Raw genomic sequence first — 20934 nt, 5'->3', positions numbered from 1 at the left:
ACCAAATTATGATTAAATAAAAAAAGATATAAAAACATTAAAAAAATGATTGTGGACTGATGTTTCCTTCAGTCATTGAAATTTTACTTACATGCATGTATATATATATATATATATATATATATATATATATATATATATATATATATATTAAACATTCCAAGAGTCGCAGAAGTATTCACTCAATTCACATTCATATTGATTCATTACTGCGTCTTACACGCGTTTCATTGAATGGCATGAATATACCAACAAATCATCAGAGACTTACATGAGTTCTTCAGGAAAGAAATATTCGAAATCGAGGAAACTATTGAAATCGTCCCATCACTAATCTATCTATCTATCTATCTATCTATCTATCTATCTATCTATCTATCTACTCCCCCCTCTCTCTCTCTCTCTCTCTCTCTCTCTCTCTCTCTCTCTATATATATATATATATATATATATATATAATTTGATTAGTTTTTTTGGAAAAAGAATTCCAGCAGAGTGCTCAATTAAAAGGAAAATCCAAATTTTAAGAGCGTACTTATATTTTGTGTACAGAAAGTTGTTAGTTGAGACAGGTCATTGGTACCGTCGGTTTCAAGCCCGATAATAAGGCCCGTTTAAGGTATCCTTATCGAGCTCTCTTCAGCCAATATTCGTCTATCTTATATATATATATATATATATATATATAAGGAAAAAAAGTTGTAAATACATAAATAATTAGTCGGTAAACTTGGATTTTAATCGCAATTATATTATAGATTTTTAATTAATGTCATATATATATATATTATATTTTATAAATGTGATTTATAATCTATTTCGAATTTAAAACTATAGAAAAATATAATAATGTTAATAAACTAGGGAAATCACTTAGGATAGATAAATACTCACTTCCCCAAACCTTGAAAGATTTGGGTTTTTAAAAAATAATTTTTAAACGTATTTCGAAATTTTTAAACGTGATTCGATATAATTAAAAATATATTTTTTAAAACTTTAAACGTATTTTTGGAAATTTTTAAATGTTCGATATAATTAAACGAATTTTTAAGTTTTTAACCGATACCAATACAGATTTTAAAGTTTTTATACATAAGGAAAGAGATTTTTAAATTAAATGGGGTTCAAATTAAAATCGATTCATATAAAAAAAACATTTTTTCGAACTTAGATCTTAAATTTAAATAATTCAAAGTTGAAAATTAGGTATTACATTACCCGATATATATATATATATATATATATATATATATATATATATATATATATATATATATAGATATAGATAGATAAAAAAAAAAAAAGGGGGGGGATTAAACAAAACGAGATTTGAACGTGGATTCGCGAGGTATATATACTTCACACTTCCGGTTATAAGATAGACGAATATTGGCTGAAGAGAGCTCGATAAGGATACCTTAAACGGGCCTTATTATCGGGCTTGAAACCGACGGTACCAATGACCTGTCTCAACTAACAACTTTCTGTACACAAAATATATATATATATATATATATATATATATATATATATATATATATATATAGTTCGTTTAGTATCAACTCAGCGTAGTACAAGTTATAAAAAGCAGCAAAAATTCGTTCCGTTTTCATTTAAAGAAGAGAAAGATCCGCTCACTCACATTCCATCGCCCATTTGAAAAGCTCCATTTCTAGATTTGGCACTTCGTCATCTGCATCGGAGATATTTTGCAATCGCTTGACAAAATCTGCCGAGACGTCATTCATCGCTGAACTGTATTGGTGAATCTCTTTCGGCAGTAGCAGTTTCCGATGGTAGACGGATCGGTATTTGTACCATTCCTCACCTTGTCTGAAAAAAAAAATAAAATAATAATAATAAAAAGAATGTTAGGCTTATTAGATGTATAGAGAAGGTTTCGTCAATCCGTATCAATTCATATTAGAATTTGGAATTTTGTTTGTCATGTATAGGGTCCATCGATACTCGTCAGAATTACACTAAATTCGACATGGAATTTCACCGAAAGATAAAATATTGCTCCTGCTACTACTACCACTACTACTACCACTACTACTATTACTACTACTACTACTACTACTACTACTACTGGGTACTTGTACACTTTAATCAAGACATTAAAAATGAAAATATTGAAAAAAAAAACAACATATTGTACGTACTCGTTATGAAATAAAGTTTTCAAGTAGTTATTTTTACAGAGGAAAATCAAATTTTAATTAGATCGGTCGTATAGTCGCCAATTGCCTATTTCCGGGGACGAGGATGGGGTGTCTTGAAACGAAAAAGTGATTAACAAAGGACAAAATTAAAAATGGATTAAAAAAAGGACAGAGAAACTCTGTAATATATATATATATATATATATATATATATATATATATATATATATATATATATATATATATAATCTAGAGATTTTTTATCTAGAAATTTTTTTAGATATTTATTCTGCCTAATCTCGTCAAATTTTGGAAAACTTTAAGCGGTGATTGGAGTTATCTCCCCTGGCGCCCCCTCTTCATCCGCGAAAAACCAAATTGCCGCGACGCGATCGATCTCATTAATATTTGATTTTCCTCTGTGAAAAATACTACTTGATCAAATTAAGTGATCTTTTGTGTATGAAAACTTTATTCCATAACGAGTACGTACAATAAAGCTTTTTTCAATATTTTCATTTTTTATTGTTTTCATTAAACTGCACAAGTATAAAGAGTGCGTATGAAAATAGCAGCAGCTGAAGGAAGGATGGTCAGCGATTGTATTAGTAGCAGGAGCAGCGTTTAGACGCGTATGCAAATTAGCAAGTGTGCTAGGGCTTGCATTCGAAGAAAAAGAAGAAAAAAGGACATGACGGTGTCGGGGAAGAAAAAAAATCGATGCCGAAGGAGACGTACGTGTAAAGTGAAGGCAAGAATAGGCCAGTTGTGACCAGCGTGCGATGGGAAGAAAGAGAAACGCGCTCCAGTTAGATAGACACGTTGCAGTAATGTCGAGACGGGAGAGAAACGGTATAAAAAAACGTTTTGTTATAAAAGAAAGAAATGCCGACGCGGATTTTTTTTTTATTTATTTGCTTTATTTATTTTATCCATTTGCGACGCTGCTGCTGCTACTACTACTACTACTACTTCCAATCGTTGAGTTATTGTGATAGAGTTTATGTATTTGCACGCAAATAAAACCATGTGATTAGTTGGCAAATAGTGAATTGACAGATTATCAATACTCGAGTTCTAATCCCATGTAAGTTTAGATGGAGTTTACAAAAACTTGGTACTTATTCAAAAGTACGGATCATGCTGCTTTTTAGACAGGTTTTTCAAGTTAAATTCAGTTTTTGTGGTACCTTTCGTTTATTAATTTGTTAGGTGAAAGTATAAAATAGTTTTTTAAATGTCTCTCCGATGTCAAGATTCGGTTTCTAAATAATAACGTTTTTATTTCAACACGGTCTGCATAAGTATCTTTGGGTGTTTTGATGAATTGAAAGAAATTAATTTAAGATAAAAAATGACATTAATATATTAAAAAAAACACAACTAATTTACCATTTTCTTTACCTGCAAAACAGCTGACATAAACGGTATTTGCCATAAGTTCAAAGCGAATTATTCAATTCATTTAAAAATGCTAATGTTTTAAGCAAAAATAAAAACAAAACAATAATGCATTCATCATAGTTACTTACGCATACAAATACTAATTAGCGTAATTTTTCACGAAATTTCGCAAACTATTACGTATAATTATATTCATGCAGATATTCTACATGATTTATACTTGTGTAATATTTGCGTAAAAAGATTATAGTAAACACAAACCTATTTCTATATATATTTGTTTAAAAAAGTTGCCTACCAAACTCGTCTGTTAGTTTTTGATCTACTGACTTGAAATTTAATATATAGGATATTCGAACTCATGCGAAACTTTAGCTGGGGAAAATCGGTGTGAAAATTAAAAAAAGTGAAATTTGCTTGGTGATGGTCGAACGACGACATTACGAATATGCATGCGTAACGTAAAAGCTGTTGGTTCATGTTTTAATTTTTAGCTTTGCAGTAAACGTGTCTTCATAGTACAAACCTGTCTTCATAGTACAAACCTGTCTTCATAGTACAATCAAAGGAAAAAGTAAATCGTAAGCTAAACGTTTTGGTTTTGATTCTCGATGGTGGCACGAGTCATTAAACCATTACTATATATTGGGTCCAATATAATGCAAGAATAAATACGAAATCTGCATTAATCAAAATATCATATTTAAGCGTATTTTAAGACAGGGTAATGCCAGGCAGCCTTGTAGTATGGTTATAAAACTAGTGAATTCCAATATTCCTACTCGTTCTACCAAGAATAAGAATAATAAATATTATAGATCCCGAAACTATTGCAGAATTCCAACAAATTTTACATCACACACCCTTGACATGTTAGATGTGTAAAACTAATACTATTATTGATGATGATGATGATGATGATGATGATGATGATGATGATGATGATGATGATCACATAATCAGATAAAGCCAACCAATGGCAACTAAATCGAGGTATCATAACACTGCGTAAACGTAAGGAAACAAAGAAACTGATCATGTATGAGTTTTATAAAGAAACACACATAATCAAGATGGAAATAATAATCCAGAAAATAATGCTTAGCCTTTTATTATTATCGTATTATTATGAACTTCATTTAGATAAGAGCAGCGCAGCGCCCCATCCACATTGTGTTGTGACTTGCAAAGTTTACTTACGCGTTAACAAGTCCAAGGTGAATGTTATTCTTTAGCCTATGGTAGGCCATAGGTTCCATTTCTCTTCGGATTGGCATTCGACCTTCAGCTCGAATTACTTTGTTGTATTCGTCTGGATCACTAATCACCACGGTTTGCACTGTAGCGATCTGTTCTCTATATATAGGACCATACTGAAGGGAACGTTGCCGGTAAGCCTGAAATAATAATAATAATAATAATAATAATAATAATAATAATGGATACTAACACACATGAACTACAGAAACAGTTACAGATGTAAACCAAAATGAACACAACATGGAATCATGAAAAGTGAAACGTTGTAATTATAAGGTACCGCTAGCAGTGTCAGAAATTTCGTGAAAATAGTGAATAATTCCACCCCATCTTTCCAAGCTTATAACTCCTCGAAAAATGTAATTCAAGCCCTAATTTTTTTTTTCAATTAAAGGAGTAAGGACCAAGGTTTTATTTAAAAAAAAACAAAACAAAACAATGTGTTTTTTTTTTTTAAAAAAGGTTTTAAACTTCGGACTTTACAGGTAAATTTCTAAAAAACTGATTTTTTTTTTGTTTTAAATTTGAATATATTATTTATTGACCTTTTCTCTTCAATTTGTGATATATAAACCTATTAAACATAAATTAATTATTTACTTTTTAATAGACATTTCAAAATGAGAGGCGTAAATTATTCGACCCCCTATCTTTCTAAGCTTATAACTCCTCGAAAAATGTAATTCAAGCCCTAATTTTTTTTTCAATTAAAGGAGCAAGGACCAAGGTTTCATTAAAAAAAAAAAAAAAGACAAAAAGAAAAAATGTGTTCTTATAAAATAAGGTTTTAAACTTCGGACTTTACAGGTAAATTTCTAAAAAACTGATTTTTTTTTTTTGTTTTAAATTTGAATATATTATTTATTGACCTTTTCTCTTCAATTTGTGATATATAAACCTATTAAACATAAATTAATTATTTACTTTTTAATAGACATTTCAAAATGGGGGGGGGGGGCGTGAAAATGGGGGGGCGTGAAAATGGGGGGGCGTGAATTTAAAAAAAACGTTTGTCTAAAATATTATATTCGGTCTCTTGGAAAGAACATAAAATTTCACATTGACCCTGAAAATATCGTAAAAATAGAATCAATAGAAAAATTTTGATAGATTTTTAAAATTTAAAAATTTAAAAATATTGAGTTTAAAAATTGAAAAATATTGAGTTCGGAAAATTCATTACTGTTTTAAAAAAAAAATAAAAATATTTTTATTACTTTTAAAACAACTGTAATAGTTTATTTTGGAAGTATAATCCATAAAGAAAATAAATAACCCACTTTTAACAGAGAAATTACGAGATTTTTATATTGTATTCGCAGTTTCGTGTTAGGGGTGTCAAAAATTCCTACAAAAATTCTGATACTGCTAAGGTACCGCCCTCCTGCCTTCCGCCCACTCTTTTATGTGCACGCGCGTGCGTGTGTGATCATAAACTGGTATCACACCAAATGAGGAGGGTCAAGGAGGATGGAAAGACCGAGGAGAGAAAGCACTAGATTTTTATGTTAATGTCATAAATACACTTGTTTTGCGTTGGCAAAAGTATGTTGATTCTGATGGTGTTTATTTCGATCAATAAATTTTTGTTTGAGCCGAGATATGTTCATCTGAATTTAAAAGTTAAAAACCGCAAGAACTTTCTTGTATACATTTATACATTTTTTTTTTTATCTGAACCGAGTTTTGTTATTCACACACTCATTTATCGCAGCCAAGTTAAAATGACGGTAGTTTTACTATAAAGAATCAAACAGTTTTTTTTTCTGAAATATGATATCCGTATTACTATGAAAATGAGAGAATAATTCTCATTATTTTCAAATTTAAAAAACATATTTAAGAACATAAGACTTATTTGTCTGCCGTGCTTTTCTTTACAATCAGCCATTGCATCCATAAACCTCTTGCAAACACGTAATAAAGAAAGATTAGAGAGAAAACAAGTGCGACGATTCGATGACAAATGTGATGGGGGGTAAAACATACCTCAAACATTTTACTGAAGGATAATCCATCCTTTTTGAAGTAATCCAGAAGCGTCCCTATGATGGGTAGACCTTTGGGACCAGGAACTTCAGCGAAAGGACGACCCAGTAATTTATCATTTGGTTTCAAATTCGCGGTTAATTGGTTGTTGGTATTCAGGATTTTGCGCATTGGACATTGCTGCAATGGAATGATAAACGATAATAATTATAAAGCGATATATATATATATATATATATATATATATATATATATATATATATATATAGATAGATAGATAGATATGTGTGTGTGTGTGTGTGTGTGTGTGTAATTGATTTTAATACAAAATTTAATACAAGAGACAAAGTGTTTCATCCTTCCGGAATCATCAGTATAAGAAGTTATGATTGTCACTGATCGTGGGATTCGAACCCCGCAACAAAGTCATCTCTGTTTCCTTTAACAAGGAACACACCACGGGGCCATCATCAACCACAACGATATTCACATGAAATGAAACATTTATAAAGGCATAAACGTTATACAAGAACGAAAAAACCCCAAAAGACACCAACTTAAATTCTTGCCTTCTAAATTTTAAGAGTGAGCCCCCTCGCCGTTACAAAACTGCCATCGTCAAGAACCCTTATAATCACACTAATCTAATTTTCTCTACCCCCCCCAAAAAAAAACACTCCTAGAACAAAAAAAATATCAATCAAGTTCTTATCATTAACATATTTCCAAACTATATGTCGATCAGCAAATAAAATCACTGCTCCAGAAATTAAAAAAATACCACACAAAATAGTAATACACCACATCAGCAAAATCCTAATACCATTAACATATTCTACTGTAGCCAAATGCAACCGGGATTTAAATTAGAAATAAAGACTATAAAAATATTATCCATAGATACGTTTCCCACACTGACAGCAATAAGATTTGACTTTTCATATATTATTAAAAAAAGTAAAAATCCAAATCTACTAGTAAAAAAACTACGCCTCCCCTACACTCAAACTACTAGAACGAACCAACATCATTTGTCAATTCAAACCCCCCTTGAGAGAGTGCAACTCTTATAACAACAATAAAACTAATAGTTACGTTGATTACCTAGGTTAAAGGTTACGACCACACTATCACGTCGCCTTACCATGTATAATATTATTATATTATAATATACAATATTACAATATTTACCAACAGAAAAAAAAAAAAAATAAATAACTGCCCCTCCTCTGAAGTTAGAGAAATTCTGGTCAGAAACACACAAATAATACACCACGAAACCAACGTCAAGAAGTTAAAAATACTTGAAGCTATATGTTATTGTTCGTTATATACATTTAAACGCAAAAATCTGCACTCAATCAAATCACATTCCAATCCAGCGATAACACACTTAAATGCTTGTCGAAATCACAACCCAACTTTCTACCTAACTCAGCATTGGCCACAGAACTAAGCACCCCTCACTTCGACACTGGTCACTCACGAACCTCGCACGCATTAATTGCTGCTATTACCCCCCGCCCCCCCCAAAAAAGCATAGCCTTCCTCGCAAATAACATTCACACATCCTTTCTGGTGATGTCTTCTTGGAAAAAAAACACCGCTGTGGTCAATTTCGGACTACACATGAAACTTATATTAATTCTTTCGACCTACACACTAGAAAGATCATCAGGAAAATTGGAAAAAATAAGAAAAGGTTTAATCAAATGGAAGCTCTCTGTTGGCTTTAATAACGTTTGTTTAAATATATATATATATATATATATATATATATATATATATATATATATATATATATATATATATTCTGAAAATTCTATAACAAAAATAGCTCGTTAGGTTAGCTCTGCTAGATGGCGTCGTCTTTCCGAGTTCAAAATCCCTACTTGTAAGACATCGGCTTGGCGTTCAGCTGGTTGCATGACCACTTCCCTTGTCGAGATGAAGTAGGTCTATTTCACAGCTTGATTTCGTCGCAGTTTGCTTGATCTGTGTTGGTTAATAGAATTTCTTGTGTGTGGGGCGTGTGCTCAGTTGGTAGAGTGCTTGCTTCGCATGCAGGAGGATCGAGTTTCAAATCACGTGTGCGGATATGTCTGACTGATGAGCCCAAAATGAGGGTGAAACTCGAGTCTTAGACTTCCGGTCGTTGGCACACATGGCTCTTGTGAGCTGCGGCGTTGTTTGGGCTGTGGAAATAATTATATATAATCTCTCACATTCTGAATATATATATATATATATATATATATATATATATATATATATATATATATTCTTATAATATATACCAATCCTTATTTAAGAAGCTCAGTGTAATTACATATATTCAATATATATATAATTATACACACACACACACACACACACACACACACACACACACACACATATATATATATATGTATATATATATACTAGTAGTTCAGCTCCGCTTTGCTCGGGCCCTATGTACTATTCATAACTTTATGTGCATATGTATTTATATATATTAAAAAGTTTGACTTATGTCCACGTAGCCTATATCTTAAATTTCAAGGGTTTAGCCCCAAAATTTGAGGAGGAATTTGGTAGAATATGTAAAAGTCAACTCTTTCAACTTTAACCTCTTGGAAGCAAAAATTTCGCCCGAAAACTGATTTAAAAGCTTGTTGCATGTCTGTATACCATTTATGTAAAATGATAAGCAGAGACAAGCTCGCAACGTTTCTTCTGTGGGAAAGCGGTTGCAGAGAACTAGGCTACGAAGTCTATTTTTAACTTATTTATATTAGACTTGCAAACGACCATGTTATAGGCAACTGAGAAGCAGCCTCACTGTATTTTGTTGTACGGACGGACAGTTTTAGGAAAGAAACTTTGCTCATGGAATTATCGGTTTAGTTTCGGGCACAGATAGACAGTAAAGCGAATCGTAGACAAGTGTTGTTTTTGCTGACGACACTTAAGTCATCTATTTTTTCTATAATTTTACCAATAATTCTTCAATTCTTAAGTCATCTATTTTTTCTATAAGTTTTGCTTAGCTGAAGGAAGTCAAGTTATATATATATATATATATATATATATATATATATATATATATATATATATATATATATCGTAAGTTTTGGTCTCAGTTTCAATTCAAGCTGATGCACTCAAGTCATATGGATATATTTTATTATTTTTGAAATCGCAACTTTAAATATTAAAAAATTGATAGAACATTAACTCTATAATAATATATACGAAATGTGCAAAAATTAAAATATCATATTTAAGCGTACTTTACGTACTTTAAAAATTACCAGTAGCTATTACGTTACGCATGCATATTCGTAATGCCGTCGTTCGATCTTTACCTGGAAAATTCCATTTTTTTAAATTTTCACACATTTGCACAGATTTTCCCCGGCTAAAACCCAAATGTAAAGTTTCGCATGGGTTTGAATACCCTATATATTAAGTTTCACACCAGTAGAACAAAAAAAAAAACGACAGAGGAGTTTGGTAGGCAAAATGTTTTAAAAATATATATACGCATACATAAATATATATAGAAAGAGTTTCGTGTTCACTATTAGCTTTTTACGCTAAAGATGATCATCGCATAAGAAAACCGTAAAAAAACTAATAGGGAATTAATTAAAATTAACATTTAAAAGAATATGAAAATTAGCTGGATCTCTTGCTAGCGAATGTAATTGCATGACCCATATATAAGAAGGTTGTATTTTCTTTTTAAACAATAGAAAAAAGTGGTTTTTAATATCATTATATCAATACACACACCAAAAATATAGGAGTATATATATATATATATATATATATATATATATATATATATATATATATATATATATATATATAGTGTGTGTGTGTGTGTGTGTCCGATCAACTTTCGTCGTAGGTAAAAAAAAAAAAAAAAAAAAAAAAAAAACACCAGGTAGAAATACTTACTGCTATGAATGTTTCTGGCATCGCCGTCGTTTGTTGTCTGACTTTGGCTGTAGTGGACACCTGACGCACGAGAGCCTGGTTGAATTTTCTCAGAGACATCACGGCTGACTGCGAAAGACACGGGAAATATATAAAGTGTTGAATTTCTAAAATTCTATTTTATTAAATAATCAAGCACTAATCTTAAAATATAAATTTCTTATCTATATATAATAAATAATACACTATGACGAGTGACAAAGTTTAAACTTCGCTGTCGAAAATAAAAATCCCTAAACTTGTTTCTGCGCAGCTGGCTCGACGCACACATTCGCCTTAATTAATAAAAACAAATAAAAAATATTTTAAGCCAATTAGATGCATTTCTCTGAATATATCAGGATTGTCATTTTCATCCAACCTGAATGAATGAAAACACAGATTTTTTCCTTCACAGGAAGTTAGAGCCAATGTCAACGACAGAACTAACGACTATTTTTGCACAGATTTTTCCCGGCTAAAACCAAATATAACATTTCGCATATGTTCGAATACCCTACATATTAAGTTTCATGTCTGTAAACCAAAAACCGACAGAGAAGTTTGGTAGGTCAAATTTAAGTCAGCTTCCCTTGCCCCTTTGCCGGGGGTTGGGAAAGCGTTTATTACCCCACCCCACCCCACACACGCATGCAGTCATAAGCATTCTAACACTAACGCACATATATACACAACTTATTAAATATTTTATATTATCGTCTGCTCATCGAAAACAAATGAATAACCTTATTTATTTAAATACTCTTTTCTCACTGAACTTTCTTTCTACAATGAAAACAAATCAAAATTGACTTTTTAATCGAATGTAATTTCAGCGGGAAAGTTTGGATTACGATTTTTCGAACCCGTGTAACATTGTCCGGGAATCAACACGTTGTAACTTCAGTCGTAAAGTAGACAAAGGATAGAAAAAACTTCAACTCGCTTGTTTTGCTGTACAACATTTATTTTCTCATTCTCTCGTTACTGTTATGGCCTCCCCACGTGATCGTACTCTCAAACGTCATCCACGTCTCTTACGTGAGCTCTAACGTTCTTTTTATCTCTAACGTAATCTTTTTAAAGTTTTTATTTTACTCTTCAGGTGACATCATTTCGTATGCGCCCGCGCTATGTTACTGCCGTGGATAATTCACGGCCCCTAAATTATCGGTTCAGATTTCCTCGATATTTCAGCTAATGAATTCCTGTTGTTCTATAAGGACTCTAAAAATATATACAAACATTCTATGTTTTCCGTAAAAATATATAAAATATCTCTTTTATGAATTAATGCTTTCGAAGTCATTATTTTGTTTGTGGTCTCCATATAACATGTCCATCGCTCTCTCATATTAAAGTATTACCAAAAAACTGTTTCCTTTTTCCTTTAAAAAGATCTCCCTCTAAAAACATTTTTTCTAAACTAGAACTCTAAAAAGGGTCACCCAATACACTACGGCAATGTCATGTTCGTACGTTATCACCGTCCACCTTGAAATGCAGGTACTTGACTGAACTTCAATCTATTGTCCCCCTTGTAAAACATTAGCAAAAAACACTTGTCTATCTACAACAACTATCTACGATTCTTTTCATTATTTATCTGTGCCTGAAACTAAATAGAAAGTCCATGAGCAAAGTTTATTTTCTAAAACTGTCCGTCAACACAACAAAATACCGTGGGCTGCTTCTCAGCTGACTATAACATGGTCGTTTACAAATCTAATATAAATAAGTTAAAAATAGATTTCGTAGTCTAGTGGGGGATGCTCTTTTCTCTCCCCTGCAACCTCTTTTCCACAGAAGAAATGTTGCGAGCTTGTCTCTGCTTTATCGTTATTTTCATGGCAAATGCTCGTCTGAGCTCCAATCGATGGTCCTTCCTCGCCAAACTTTCACGAATAATACTCGTCTAGTTGAAACCATTGTCAAAAAATTTCCCCCACTCTTTATCTGTGCCTAAACCTAAACATAGATTCCATGAACAAAGTTTCTTTCTTGGAACTGCATACCTGTGGAACTCTGTTCCGTTTCCCTGCTTTCCAATTGACTAAAATACACTTTCTTAGTCTTTGGGCTAGGATGAAAGTGTAGAATATTTTCTGTCCAAAGATGGTCTAATAATATTGTGAAGTGCACCCGGACGTCAATGGAATGGAAATATTTCACAAGCTCGCACGAGGATTTTGAAGATAAATATGTTTCAGCTTGAAAAAAGATGGTAAAATAATAACGTGGAGTCTGTGTCTGTGCCGGACGTTCATGGAATAGAAATATGTGGCAGACTTCTTTAAAGCACGATAAAGATTAAGAATGCGACTGTGGAATTTAAAAGTATTCTGCTAGTCTATATGCAAGGCACTTTATATTCGAACCTACGTTATCACTAGGGCTATGACAACTGCATACTATTTCCATTATTTTTACTCTCGAGTGTGTATCCGTTGATATCTTATATGCTTTTATATAGAGTGATGTTGTTCTCGGTTGATTAACTGTGTCGGATATATACTCAAGAGTCAAAACAATGATAAGAATATTTTGTTGTTATAGATCTAGTTATCAACTTATCACAACTTTTCACATTAAAACATGAGATCAGTCGATGATAATTGGTGATTGATCTGATGCCGCTAAAATAAAAAAAACACAGCTCTACCCATTTAGAAATGGATTGTCCCCCAAATCACGTTATATTGTTGCGTCGATCAAAACATTACAATTTAACAAAATACATTTCAAAAAGTAACATTCGTGGTATTGATTTAAAGATTTTTTTTTTAAATAAGACCGAATATTCATTTATGTTTCGGAATTTTTTAAGTGGAAATTTGAATTATTTGAATTTTGCGGACTATTAGTCGCACCTTGGATGATTTAACCTCCTTAACACTTGAAATTTTAGATATAGGTTCCTTGGACCTGGATCTAACTTTATAACTTGATTTGAGCCAAAAACAATAAATGTTAAGAGGTCATAAGTTAAAAAAATTTGACCCCTGCGGTCTCTACCAAATTAATCAGACAATTTCTGGTCTAAAAATTGTAAATTTTACATAAAGGGTATTCAGAGATAGGGCAAGCTTTTTAATCGGTTTGGGTCGAAAATTTGAGATACAAATATATAAATCTATGTATGTATGTTTGCATGTCTACCTAAAACTTTCGACAGAGGCAACGAATTTTCACAAGATCAATATCATTTTGAAGCTCGACCTTTCAGACGACAAATACCGAAATGTTGGCTAAAAACATTAATTTCTTCACCCTCAACTGGGCACTTTTCTACAGGGAGAGGTCGCTTTTTTCACCGATATTTTCGAAAGTCATCCCCTCTTTTCGATTGTCTAGCCTTAATTTAAACCTACATCACTTTCGGTTTGATGGGGGGTCGTAACAGCAAAGACGTCACGTTTTTTTCACATTCTTTTCCTCCTTCACGGTACGGGTTCAATCCTGCTTGCCTACTATCAATTTTTTTTTTTTTTTGCTAAACACACACCTCCAAACATCCGGGCAACGCCAGTCACACATGCTAGTATATATATATATATATATATATATATATATATATATATATATATATATATATATATATAAATGCATTCTAATTTGGGCATATTTTATTGGTTTGAAAAATAGGTGCTTTTTAAGCAATTGTCATAAACCATTAAATAGTATTATAATATTCAAAAAGTCTGCAAAGTTTCTTGTAGTTTCGGTCATAGAATAACTGATATGAGCATTTCAATATTCAAATTGGCGACGAGTATATCCATGTATTTGGGCATTTTTATAAGTTCGAAATCTCGGCAACTACTGACTAGTATTTAATAAATGAAAGTTCGCTTTAAAGCTAATGACCTGAATTTTGTAGAAGGGTATGTGATATTTGCCCCTAAGGTCGCACTTTACAGTTTCCAGAAGTGGGGATCACTTTTCTATATTTATTCAACGTAAAATGAGTACCCACTTTATGGCCACCTAGGCTGTAAAGTGGATCCTTATTTTACTGAATTTAATATAGAAAAGTGATCCCCCCCATTCTATAATTTCCTTATATCTTGGAAACTACTCGTTTCCTAGGATTTTTACTATTATTACCGTTTTCAGCGCCCTCGAAAACCTATAATAATAGTAATTTAGAAAGATTTTTCGTGGGTGGAAAGATACTGTAGCTTTACCAATACTTCAATCGTAGTCATTTGCTTTCCTTGCTTTGCATATGAATTATAAAATATCTGACTTTCCCCAAAACCTCTGGCCTTGTGGGAGAGAATACAAAAACTTGCTGCTATGGTTTCAAAATGATCTGAAATAACAGCAAAGAGAGACTTCATTTTAAATATTTCTTGTACGTTATATCATCCCTCCTTTGGAAATAGGGTACGATTATGTATCTCCAGTATCAAATAAACCTTATATACTGCGAAATTTATTTTATGTATGAAAACCAAAGAGGGGAGATATAACATATGAGAAATATTTGGAATCAAGTCTCCCCTTGCTGTTATTTCAGATCATTTGTAACCATAACAGCAAGTTTTTGTCTCTCCTCCATCAAGGCCAGAGGTTTTGATGCGCGCGTGTTTGTACGTGTCCTCGTTAATTCAGTTTGAAATAAATGATTGTTTTGAGATAAGTGGCATGCTTATGTGACACTCAACACATACATATAAATAAAACATACATAAAGATGTAGATATTTTTTCTGTGCCAATATATGAAATACTTTCAGTTTTTTTTTTTAAGTGGGCGAGCCGATAAGTCACGAAAATACGTCAACATATTTAACTTAGCATATTTTCAACTACTCAAATATTATTGTCGGTTTCCGGATGAACACGTGCGTCCCGTTTTGCGCTGAAACCGCTTACCACATATGGGTATTTTTTTTACAAAGAAGCCACCACTTATCAAGGCCCGGAGGCCACTTGAGGATAAGGGTTAGTGAGTGTAGTCAATGGGAAAATATCGTAGTAATGGTTAGTAGTGAAAATATGGTAAACTGGATTACTTAAGGGGACGACTCATCAAGTATTTGTTTACGTTGGACTTGAAGACAACAAGTTGGAAAGCAGAAAAACGGAACAGGTGCTAAGAAAGAAACTTTGTTCATGGAATCTACATTTAGGTTTAGGCACAGATAAAGAGCAGAGGAAATTATTAATAGTGGTTTCAGCTAGGTGAATGTTTTTCGTGAAAATCAGGCCGGGTGGGGCATGGATTGGTTATGAGGCTAAAACAGTTTTCCCACGAATTCTCTGTAACCGTTTTCGGACAAAAAACCATTATGATACATAACTTTCATGGTCGTTTGAAGTAAAAGCTACGACCTTGAAAATAATTCTTAACGAATAAACAGTAAAATGAATTAGGCGTATCCTTGAAAGCATTATCTCGTAAAGTAAAATTTGAACATTTTAGAAAACTAAGTAATGCTATATATATATATTACGTTGTCTGGGAACCAACACGTTGTATCCTCAGTCGCAAAGCAGACAAAGAAAAGAAAAGAACTTACACTCGTTTTTTTTGTTAGGCAACGACATTTATTTCTCGAGCGTGCTCTCAAACGTCATCAACGCTTATAACGCGACCATCCACGTCTCTAACACGATCGTCTTCTTTAACGTGGTCGTTCTCCTTTTTATAGTCTTCTTTTTTTATCAGTGACGTCATTTCCATGCATTTGCATCCGCACTCTGTTACATATAGTTTTTTTATAAAATGAAAAATCATTTTTTTATTTTTATTATTTATTCTTTTTTCTTCCGAGATTTTCTCTGGTTTACAACCTTATGAAAGAAGACTTTGTTATTTTGTCATTTTTTCTTCATTTTGTAGGTGCAACTAAGTTCGGGGCTGAGGCGGGGAAGTTCAAAGTGAAAAATTGTACGTCCGATCTCGTTGACGGTTGTATCACCCTCAAACATAACACCAGCAAATAAATAAATAAATAAATAAAATAAAATAAAAATAAAAAAGTAACATGTTTTCTTTGATAAAGTAGATACCACCGAACGTTTCAGAAAATAATAAAAAAAAATATTTTTCAAGTAATAAAACCAAATTATGCAGCATAACTTTACTAAATAATGCTTTCAAAAAATGTGACTAACCTTTTCATTTCAATATAGGATATTCCAAAAGTCTTAGGCACATTTCAAGTCCTCATATCTGCTTTACTATGAATGGTAGTAAGATAAAAGTGGCGCCATTTTGTAGTTAAATGCATAAATTTTTTTGTAAGGATTAAGTTTGTCATTTCTTGTCAAATCCAGTAATGACGTTCACTCAACCAGAAAAGGGCGTTTTGTGTGCTTGAATTTGCAAAAGCTGACTCATAGACACTTGTTCTACGTGCATTTCGTAAAAATTACGGAAAACAGCCACCAGAAAAAAAGTCCATGGTGAGATGGTATGGTAAATTCATGACTGATTAGTGTTTATGTCCAGCTAAAAGAACGGGACGCCCCTCAACTTCAGAAGATGTGGTTGACAACGCAATGCAGGGACGCATTTGACAAGAATTGAACTATCGGATTGAGGTGCGTCATGTAAATAATGGTGCTCATATTAAACATTTCATGAAAAACTTGATTTTACAAGCTTTCTTAATATACCAGATGCGTTCTTAATATACCAGATGATTTCTTAATATACCAGATGCTTTCTTAATATACCAGATGCTTTCTTAATATACCAGATGATTTCTTAATATACCAGATGATTTCTTAATATACCAGATGATTTCTTAATATACCAGATGCTTTCTTAATATACCAGATGCTTTCTTAATATACCAGATGATTTCTTAATATACCAGATGATTTCTTAATATACCAGATGATTTCTTAATATACCAGATGCGTTCTTAATATACCAGATGTTTTCTAAATATACCAGATGCGTTTTTGTATCCTTGATAATTCTTAAATGTCAAAATGTGTGCAAGACTTTTGGAACACCTTGTATTCGTGCCAACCACGCAAACTCATTCGATTTGACTTTGACAAAGCAGTCAACGAGATCGGATATACAATTTTTCTCGTTGAGGTCCCCTCTTAAACTTAACACTAGCAAAATGAGGGGAAATGATAAAATAACAAGGTATGCATTTTTTTCTTCTTCATAAGTTTTGGTTTCGGTTTCGATTCAAGCTGATGCACCGAAGTCATATGGATATATTTTTTTTTACTTTTGAAATCACAACTTTATAATATATAAGAAAATTGACTCTATAATAATATATACGAAATCTGCATAAATTAAAATATCATATTTAAGCGTATTTAACGACAGGGCTACGCTGGGCGTCCCTACTAGCTTAGATAAATACTTTTGCAGTTTTAATAAAAGAACTACAATAATATCAGGGGGGGGTCTCCATTTACGCTGATCATCTACAGAATGCCAATATCAAGATATTACATGTGAAAGAGTCCGTTGTGGAATTTCCACAGCTCCCGCTAGTTTATATAAATAATAAAAAAAAATGCTGGGAAGTGACCGTGGCTAACGACACGGGCTTTCGACTTTGATGTACGATTTCGAATCACCGTGACTAACGACACGGGATTTGATGTACGATTTCGAATCCAGTTCGTTCTACAGGAACAATTTACGTCGAATGTTGACAATTTCATGTGATTCCGTTTGTATGTTTTGTGTACATGTCGATCAATCAATTTTATTGGAAAATAAATAGCAAAAGTGCAGTAAGCCATGTAAAAATAAAGAAGATATTGCATGCGTCAAGTCTGAATGTTTGTCGAAGGCGACTTTAAACTTGAATATGCCAATACCACAACCCCCTACGGCAGGCTGTTTCAGTTAGCAGAAATACGGACAACGATATCAACCCGTTTTCCCAAAATAAAATATGAAATTTAAATTCTTTAGGCTTTGTTTTCATGAGGATATATATATATATATATATATATATATATATATATATATATATATATATATATATATATATATATATAGTGTGTATACGTGTAAAAAAAGAAAAAATTAAACACGGGAATAATACATAAAAACGAGAACTTTATCGGTTTCGTTTGGATCAACGGATATCTTCAGAAAAAGTAAAGATTTTAAATGTATTGAATTAACGGCAAAAAAAAAAAAAAAAAAATCATAGGAAAAAAGAAAACGTACGATAGTATGTTTGGGATCCTGCGTTACTATTTGAAAAAAAAAAAAAAAATGAAGCACGTGCGATAAATACATTACAATTGGAAAAGTTGGTCAGGAAAAAAAAAAAGAATGAAAGAAAAAATGAAATATGGGTGAAATACAGTAAAAAAAAAAATGGTACTTTAATCGTTAATTCGAACGGAATCGGTAGATCTCTCGTTTTTTGATGCTTTATTCCTCTGTTTAATTTTTTTTTCCTTTTTTCAGACATGCAGTGTATATGTCATTTTATTTTATGATATGTCGTGTTTTTACTTCTCTCTCTGCACACACGCGCGTATTTACACACACACACACACACACACACACACACACACACACACACACACACACACACACACACACCTTCATCAGGTTACGCCGACCATAGCTTTTTTACACCAGTTCATTGTATCTGTCTCTCTCTCTCTCTTTTTTTTCTTTTTAGAGGGGGAAGGGCGATTTCCCACTATAAACTGACTTTGTGCCTAACTTTTCTGCTGCAAGAGGCAAGCAAATCTATATATAATGCCAACCGAAGGGACGAGGTGAATGAAATAAAAATTAAGTTTTGTTCTACGGTGTATCAACCATTTTTACGTTTTGTTAATTTTTTTTTACGTACACAACGTCGGCATTAAATAACTATTTCTCTTGTTTGTAACATTTTTGTTGATACGTAAACATTTTTTTATTTATTTCATATGTCGCTCGAAAGCGGATATCGTGTATTATTATTTAGTAAACATTTTGATCTAAATTTTATTTTATTTTCATTTACACTTTTGAACTAGCTAATCAGTGCCCCGGTGTTGCCCGGTGAAGAAGAATATTACCTGTATAAGCGTTTCATAGTTTCTATTTACGTGGGTTTCCGCTCTATTTGTAAAGTCGAGATGGGTCATAATGAGTCAACTAAATGATTGGTCTTATTTTCTCCAAACTCAGAATTCTTCCAATGTTCTCTATCCTTGGTTTACCAGTTTCGAAAATTGCTACTGGTTGACTGACTGTTTTTTTGTCTCATCTAAATTGTACGTCTGTCGGAACGACGAAGACCAACAAGAGTCGCACTGGGAGTTTGTTTAAAATGAAGTCTGATCCAGCGGCAGGACAGGGTCGAGACAGCTGGAGATCAAGTGGGATAATGCATGAATTGCCAGAAGTGGTGACGTCTATACTATTACATTTTCTTTATGGATTATACTTCCAAAATAAACTATTAAAGTTGTTTTAAAAGTAATAGAAATATTTAAAAAACCAAAAAAAAAAAAAAACCAGTAATGAATTTTACGAGTTAAATATTTTTCAATTTTTAAACTTTAAAAATCTATCAAAATTTTTCTATTGGTTCTATTTTTACGATATTTTCAGGGTCAATGTGAAATTTTATGTTCTTTCCAATAAACCGAATATAATATTTTAGACAAACTTTTTTTTTTTAATTCCCCCCCATTTTCAAGTGTCTATTAAAAAGTAAATAATTAATTTACTCACCAAAGTTTTATATATCACAAATTGAAGAGAAAAGGTCAATAAATAATATATTCAAATTTAAAACAAAAAAAGTAGTGTTTTTTAGAAATTTACCTGCAAAGTTCGAAGTTTAAAACCTTTTTTTTAACCACGTTGTTTGTTTTTTTCTTTTTTTTTATGAAACCTTGGTCCTTGCTCCTTTAATTGAAAAAAAGGGCTTGAATTACATTTTTCGAGTAGTTATAAGCTTGGAAAGACAGGGGGTCGAATAATTCACGCCTCCCATTTTGAAATGTCTATTAAAAAGTAAATAATTTACTCACCAAAGTGTTATATATCACAAATTGAAGAGAAAAGGTCAATAAATAATATATTCAAATTAAAAAAAAATGTAGTGTTTTTTAGAAATTTACCTGTAAAGTTCGAAGTTTAAAACTTTAAAAAAAAAAAACACATGTTTGTTTTTTTTGTTTTTTTTTAATGA

The 20934-nt window shown here is 32.1% G+C and overlaps 1 protein-coding gene across 1 annotated transcript in view; it reads right to left on the bottom strand.

The window, feature by feature from the left end:
• The window catches only part of LOC145296680 (cytochrome P450 10-like), a 46062-nt gene that overhangs the window by 15099 nt on the left and 10029 nt on the right, over window positions 1-20934 (bottom strand). The window contains exons 2-5 of the mRNA XM_080142630.1: window positions 10770-10877; window positions 6822-7001; window positions 4773-4969; window positions 1646-1836 (exon numbers count right to left, since the gene is read on the bottom strand). Coding sequence (XP_079998756.1) covers window positions 1646-1836; window positions 4773-4969; window positions 6822-7001; window positions 10770-10868 — 667 coding nt within the window. The 5' untranslated portion in view covers window positions 10869-10877. The remainder of the gene's footprint in view (window positions 1-1645; window positions 1837-4772; window positions 4970-6821; window positions 7002-10769; window positions 10878-20934) is intronic.

This window comes from Euprymna scolopes, chromosome 17, assembly GCF_053919585.1.
Source record: "Euprymna scolopes isolate OS-2025 chromosome 17, ASM5391958v1, whole genome shotgun sequence".
Taxonomy (NCBI): domain Eukaryota; kingdom Metazoa; phylum Mollusca; class Cephalopoda; order Sepiida; family Sepiolidae; genus Euprymna; species Euprymna scolopes.
Note: the sequence above shows the minus strand (reverse complement) of the source record. Positions and strands in the feature narration are given on the sequence as shown.